Raw genomic sequence first — 7,851 nt, forward strand, 5'->3', positions numbered from 1 at the left:
GGCATTACTAATTTAAAATTTTTACACATTATAAAGAGTCTATCAAAGAGAGACGATATAGATTACGAAGATGATGAAGAAGCATTTTATAAATTAAGACAAAAGCAAAAACAACAACCAACTATTCAACAACAGCAGCACCAACAACAATCAGAGGATGATTTTGATTATTCATCATTAGACGAGTATGTATTGATAAATATTTCATTCTTATGTTTTATTTAAATACTAATCTTTTTTTATTTTTTTTAAGCGATGATGAATATTTTGATGATGAAGAGTCATTAAAGAATCAAAGTAAACGAAAAAAGATTATTGAACCATTACCACCAATTGATCATTCAAAAGAAAAGTATATAGAGTTTAATAAATATTTTTATGATGAACACGAAGAAATTACAAATTTAACAGAGGAAAAATTGTTTGAACTTAGAAAAGAATTGGATATTAGAATTCAAGGGAGTGATTTAGTCAATCCAGTAACCTCATTTGGTCATTATGGTTTTGAAAATTTACTGCTTCAAGCGATATCAAAACAAAATATCGATACCCCTACACCAATTCAAAAACAAGCCATTCCAATCGCGTTATCTGGTCGTGATTTAATTGCAATTGCTAAAACTGGTTCAGGTAAAACTGCTACATTCATCTGGCCCTCAATTCCCCATATTATGGATCAACCCTATTTAGAAAAAGGAGATGGACCAATAGCGTTATTTTTAGCACCAACACGTGAATTGGCTCAACAAATTTATTTAGAAACTTTAAAATACTCAAAATATTTTAAATTAAGGTAGATTAAAACTACAATTTATTCCACTCATATATTAATTTAATATAATACTAATTATTACTATAATTCATTTAGAACAACTGTTTTATATGGTGGTGTATCAAAACAACAACAATGTAAAGAATTAAAAGCAGGATGTGAAATTGTAGTTTCGACACCAGGTAGATTAATAGATATGATTAAATTAAAAGCAACAAAACTTAACCGTGTAACTTATTTAGTATTAGATGAAGCAGATAAAATGTTTGATTTTGGATTTGGACCACAAGTTTTATCTATTGTAAACCATGTTAGACCAGATAGACAAACACTATTATTCTCTGCTACTTTTAAACAAAATGTTGAAGATTTTGCAAGATCCATATTAACAGACCCAATTAAAATATCGATCGGTCAAGCTGGTAGTGCAAATTCAGATATCACACAAATTGTTCAAGTACTAAAATCAGAAAGCGAAAAGTGGAGTTGGTTAATAGATAATTTACCAAATTTGTTAAATCAAGGTAGTGTTTTAATATTTGTTTCAATGAAAGCCTCTGTCGAAGAGTTATCTAAAAACTTGACCAATTTTGGTTTTAAAAGTATGTATTTAATATTAATCAATTAATGGTACCATTACTATGTATTTATAACACTGTTTTAATTTATTATTTAGCTTGTTCAATTCATGGTGATAAGAATCAATATGAACGTTCCCAAACAATTCAAACCTTTAAAGAGGGTAAAGTAAATATTTTGATTGCTACCGATGTCGCAGCTAGAGGTTTGGATATACCTTTAATTAAAAATGTTATCAATTTTGACCCATCTAGAGATATAGAATCTCATACCCATAGAATTGGCAGAACAGGAAGAGCTGGTGCTAAAGGCGATGCATACACCCTCATCACACCAAAAGATGTTAACTTTGCTGCTGATTTAGTTAAAAATTTAGAAGGGGCAAATCAATATGTTTCATCTGATTTAATTCAAATAGCTTTGAATGTAAGTTAATTTATTAAAATGCTTTAATTTAATTATTTTATAAAAATAAATTATTAATTTTATTTTATTTTATTTTATTTAGAACTCAACTTTTAGAAGAGAAAGAAGTGGCTTTAATAGTAATAGGGGTAATAGAGGTGGTAGAGGTGGCAGAGGTTTTAGAAGAAATAGTAGAGGTGGTTTTAATAATGGTAATAATAGAAGTGATAGCAATAATCAACCAAGTAATAGAGATAATTATAGAGATAATAACAATAATATAGGAAATATGAATAATATGAATAATATGAATAATATGAACAATATGAACAATATGAACAATATGAACAATATGAACAATATGAACAATATGAACCATAATCAACAATATAACAACAACCCACAATTTAATACAAACGGAAATTATAGAGATTCTAACCAACCTAGTCAGTACAGTAATCAACAATATAACAATAACCCTCAATATAGCAATCAACAATTTAACCAACAATATAATAATAATAATCCTCAATATGGCAACCAACAATATAATAACCCTCAATATGGCAACCAACAATTCAATAATAACCCTCAATATGGCAACCAACAATTTAATAATAACCCTCCATATAATAGGGATAATAAATTTAATCATATCAACAATCAACATAACAGGGGTAATGGCCATTACAATCAAAACCATAACAATAGTTATAATAGAGATGGTGGCGAAAGAAGAATGAAATTTGTTTCTGCCAAAACAGTAGAGGGTGGAAAATTAAATAATTACAATAATAATAATAATAATAATAATAATAATAATAATAATAACTATAAGTAATCCATCTTTAATTATAAATATAATTTTAATAAAGTAATCTCCTTTTTAAATTTTATTAAAGAATAAAAAAAAAGTTTAATCAAAATTTTTTTCTTTTTATTTTATTTGTTAAGAGTATGAAATAATAATCAACATTATAACTATACTTTTAAAAAATAATTTTAAAATTTATAATTAATAAGAAAATGAATTAAATGAAAATAAAAAATAGTAAAGGAATAGTTTTACAAAAAAAATGAAAGAAAAGAAAAGAGGTAAAAAAAATAAAAGAATATATAAAAATAAATCATTTTTTTATTTTAAAAATTATTGTTTTTTTATTTTTTTATTTATGTAATTAAATAATTTAAGTATATGATTTCTAATTTAAAGAATTATATAGTATTTTTCTAATTTTATATTATAGTTATTAATATTATTGAAAAAACTGTTTAGATTAGTGTGGTTCAATTACCCATTTGGCTTGATTTAAAGTATTGAATGTAGTTGCTAATCTGGATTTAGCGATTGAAATCTGCTTAATCTATTTTATAGGCCATTTAAAAATCTTAATCTTTCTAAATTATCCATATTTAAATAAATATTATACTTGTTTAATTATATAATTATTAATATTAATTATTATTATATTTATTATTTATTTTATATATTATGTGATTCTACCAATAGTAAAAAAATTAAATTCATCTTAATACTCTTTTTGTTAAAAAGTGTTGATGAATTTTTATCTGAATATTGTAAAACCAGATAGCACTGCCTTTAATTGGGAAAATGTTTTTTCTTTAAAATTTGAAATAATTTATTTATAAAGATAAAAGTTTTATTATTTTAGTTGATTATATGGTAATCTGTATAAAAAATAAGTTCGTAATTTATAATTTTTTTTTATTTAATATATTGTTTTTTAATTTGTTATATTTTTTTAATTTTTTTATATTTTTTTAAATTATATTTAAAAATTTTTTTTTTTTTTTTTATTAAAAATATAGCTTTAATAACCACACACACACTATTTTTTTATATACAACTTCACTCATAGCATAATCATTATTTTATTACATTATTTTTTATTTGTAAGTAATTATATTTTATTTGTATATTATTTTTAAAAAAAAAAAAAATATATTCTTTGTAAATTATTTTATTATATTATTTGTTATTTTTTGTTATTTTGTAAATAATTATTTATATATTTTATTTGTATATTATATTAAAAAAAAAAAAAAAATTTTTAAATAAATTATTTTTTATATATCCACATCCTTAAAAATATAATAACAGTTATTTATTTTTATTTAGATTTTTAAATAGTATTTTCATTTTGCAAATTAATAAAAAATGTATACTATTGTAATTTGTTTTATTGCTTTGTTCATTTTTTATTGGTTTTTTAGAAAAACCAGAAATAACACCACCAAATGCTACTACCCAGATGGAACCGAAAACGTCGAGGACTTTTTCTACGACGACGAATTTTATAAGGAATTCCATAAAAAAAATAACCCACCACAACAAAATACACCAGAAGTTCCAGAACCACAACCACAACAAAACCAACAATCACAACCACTCCCACTCCATCAACCACTCCCACTCCAGCAACCACTCCCACTCCATCAACCACAACCACTCCAGAAACCACAACCACTCCCACTCCAGAAACCACAACCAATCCCACTCCAGCAATCACAACCACTCCATCAACCACAACCACTCCAGAAACCACAACCACTCCCACTCCAGAAACCACAACCAATCCCACTCCAGCAATCACAACCAATCCCACTCCAACAACCACAATCACCACAACCACAACCAAAACATACTGCATCAATACCTGATTATAAAAAATTATTTAGAGCTATGGATGCATATGAAAAGCTACAACAAGAAGAACCACAACCACAATCAAACACAACCACACATATTATTGATAATAAAAATCAATTTTATGGATCTATGGATATTGACTCAGGGACAGTCAATACTCCTCAACCACCACCACAAGATAAAGCTATAAAACGTTTAAATGAACGTTTGGAGCTCTACGGTTTAGAGAACCGTACAGTCATCCCAGGTGATGGCAATTGTCAGATGCATGCCTTATCTGACCAAATTTATGGCGATTTAAACCATAGTATGGAAATTAGAAGAGCTATTGTTACATGGCTCATGAAAAACAAAAATTTAACCCTTCCAAATGGTGCCAAAATATACGAATTTGCCAATGCCACCAGCTGGTATAAGTACTGTAACCAAATGGCAAGAAGGGGTACATGGGGAGACCACTTAACATTACTCGCCGCTGCTGAGATTTTCAAATCTCAAATTACCGTTATCTCATCCGTTGAGTCTAACAGCAGCTTTTTCATTGAAATCACTCCACGTTCAATTGAAAACTCTAGAGCTATTATTTTGTCTCACCATGCAGAACAACACTATGGTTCCTTACGCCAAGTTTTATAATTAAAAGTTATTGGTCCAATATAAAGTAATTCGAGGTACATTTAAAAACATTAAAGGTAAATAATTATATTTTCTATTTTTTTTATTTTTTATAGTTTTTTTATAAATTATTAATTTATTTTTTTAATACAATAGATTTCGCTCTCTTCACAGCATGTTTTGACATTGGTCTTATAAATTTCGGTATTAGTACACCTAAACAATAATTTATAGACAGAAAATGGTATGTAAAATAATATTATTTTTAAAAATTAATTTTAAACATATACTAATAACCATCATTAGTCATCAGGAAAAATATAAGCAGCATCTGAAAAACAATCGCCCAAACGTATCAAAAAACCTATAGCAAATTTAATTTAAGGTCCCAATGGTGGTTCAACTAATAGATCAAGTGTGGTTCAAACGGTGGTTCAAATTTTTCATGTAATCGGTTAAGTGGTGGTTCAAGTGGTAGTTCACATCACAATTCAAGTTTTGGTTCAAATAACCGGTCAAGTGTGGTTCTAGTGATAATTTTTATCGTAATTCAAATGGTGGTTCAAGTAATCGATCAAGTGTGGTTCAAGTGATCAGCCAAGTAGTGGTTCAAGTGGTTTTTCATCGTAATTTAAAAGTTGGTTTAAAGTAACCGGTCAAGTAGTGGTCCATGTGGTATCTTTCATCTCAATTCTAACGTTGGTTAAAATAATCGGTCAGTTGGTAGTCAAATAGCAGTTCAATTGGTGGTTCAATTGGTGGGTCAAATAATATTTTAAGTAGTAGTTCAAATAGTAAAAGTAATTGGTCAAATGGTGGTCCAAGTAATATTTTAAGTAGTAGCTCAATAACTTAGGTATGTTATATTTATTAATATTTTTATTTAATATTAAAATATATATATTAATAATCTTTTTATTTTATTTTATTTATTGTCAAGGTTGTAATATATAATCACTGCAGTATAGTCGATTTATTTAGCCAATAATCTCGCGAGCTTGCTTTTTTTTTAAATTTTAAAAAAATTTGATTTTTTGATTTTTTTAATATTTTTTTTTAAATAAAAAAAATTTTATATTTCTTCATTTTATTTTTTGCATCACACAATAAATGCATAAATATTTCAAAAAAATGGTCCTAGGTCAATAATAATAGATTTAAAAAGCCTTCAAGTAAGTAAATAAGCACATTATTTTAAAACAAAAAATCTATATAAAAATGGGATTCGTAGATGAACACAATACTAACACAAATTAAATTTTATTATATTTAGTGTAAATCAAGTATGGTAACCTATTTCAATAAGTGGTAATAAAACAGAGCCTGATTCGAGAAGTGTATGATATATTGGTACAGTAGCTTAGAATCAGTTGCATCAAGTGTGAAACCCATTGTATCAAGTAGTGCTTAAGAATCTTTTACACCAGATAGTGAATTATTTGTTTATCAAAGGTAGAAGTAACGAATCTGCCTCATCAAGCTGTAGAGTCTATTGTATCCAATAGTGTAGAATCATGTTTCATCAAGCTCTGTTTTTGATAAAATGGTATCAAGTGGTATATATTCCGAACTCATCAAACAATTTGGGACCTACTGTGTCAAGTTGTGTAATATCTGTTGTATTTTTAGTATATGTGGTCGCAATTCAAAGCCTGTCATCAAATATTTATATCAAGTCAACACTAATGATGCCAATCAACCTAATCAACTATTTTATGAATATCATTAATTCGCTCTGGCCAAGCAATTATGATAGAAATAAAATAATTTTAGGAAGAGAAGGTAAAAACACTGAAGCTTTCGTAATTATTGACCAAATTAGGGAATATCAAAACTCACCACTTCTAGAAGTCCACTAAACTTTAATGTTCATTCACCATAATCAAAACAACTACAGCAACAATTTATAGATTTAAATCAACTATTGGAGCAATCAAGGATTATGGAAAACCTCGCCCTCCATTAATACTGGTAAAAAAGATCTAGGCACAATTAGAATCAATCAATATTTCTATAAACCAAATTAAATAATTATAATATAAATTTAAAACAATTATAATAAAAAAATAAAAATAGAAAATTAGAAATTTTAAAAAGTGATTTAACAATTTCTTTACTATTAAATGTCTTTTTCATTTTATTTATATTTATTTTTTTTTAATTTTAATTTTTTATTATTATTATTATTATTCATTTTTAATATTTTTTTTTCTTCAATTTAAATTTAAATAAAACTTAAATTAGAGAAACGGAAAACAGTTTATTGTAAATTTGCAAAAGATGATTTATCTTTACTTCCAGAACTATATAAAATTAAATCAATAAAAATTGTGCATGCAACAAACATTCTTTGTTTACCATTTGAATCTTGTGGAAATGTTAGAGTATAGTTATCTAATTCAGAAAAATCTTTATAAATTGTACTAACTTCCTCTACATCGTTTAGTATATTATATTAGTAGTGATAGCTTTTACACATATTACAACTCTCCTATAAAATTAAACTGTGGATTTGAAGGGGAAAATAAAATTTGATGAAAGATGCCGAGATTGGTTGGGATCGAAAATATGAATGGTTTTTAAAATAAAAAAAAATTGAATTTTTTATTTTTTTTTTTTTTTTTTTTTTTTAAATTAATAAAAAATAATTTTTATTTTAAAAAAAAAAAAATTAATAAAAACAAACACACAAAAAAAAAAAAACAAGAAATAGTAAAACAATTTTATATATAATATTTATATCTATAAATTTATAATAATTATAATTTCTATTATAATCATAATGAATACATTAAATGATGATACTGTC

At 25.7% G+C, this 7,851-nt stretch overlaps 2 protein-coding genes across 2 annotated transcripts; both read left to right on the plus strand.

The window, feature by feature from the left end:
- Positions 1–48: 48 nt before the first annotated feature.
- On the plus strand, positions 49–2,045 carry DICPUDRAFT_41749 (uncharacterized protein; the record flags this gene model as incomplete). Its single annotated transcript, XM_003293199.1, has 5 exons — positions 49–185; positions 299–793; positions 869–1,374; positions 1,449–1,777; positions 1,860–2,045. Coding segments are annotated over 5 exons (1,653 nt in total), but the record flags the coding sequence as incomplete, so codon positions are not given.
- Positions 2,046–4,556: 2,511 nt separating this feature from the next.
- DICPUDRAFT_41742 (uncharacterized protein) lies at positions 4,557–5,063 on the plus strand (the record flags this gene model as incomplete). Its single annotated transcript, XM_003293200.1, has 1 exon — positions 4,557–5,063. The coding sequence occupies one exon, from the start codon at positions 4,557–4,559 to the stop codon at positions 5,061–5,063; it is 507 nt and encodes a 168-aa protein (XP_003293248.1).
- Between the last annotated feature and the right edge of the window lie 2,788 nt (positions 5,064–7,851).

This window comes from Dictyostelium purpureum (genome assembly GCF_000190715.1).
Source record: "Dictyostelium purpureum unplaced genomic scaffold DICPUscaffold_407, whole genome shotgun sequence".
NCBI lineage: Eukaryota > Evosea > Eumycetozoa > Dictyosteliales > Dictyosteliaceae > Dictyostelium > Dictyostelium purpureum.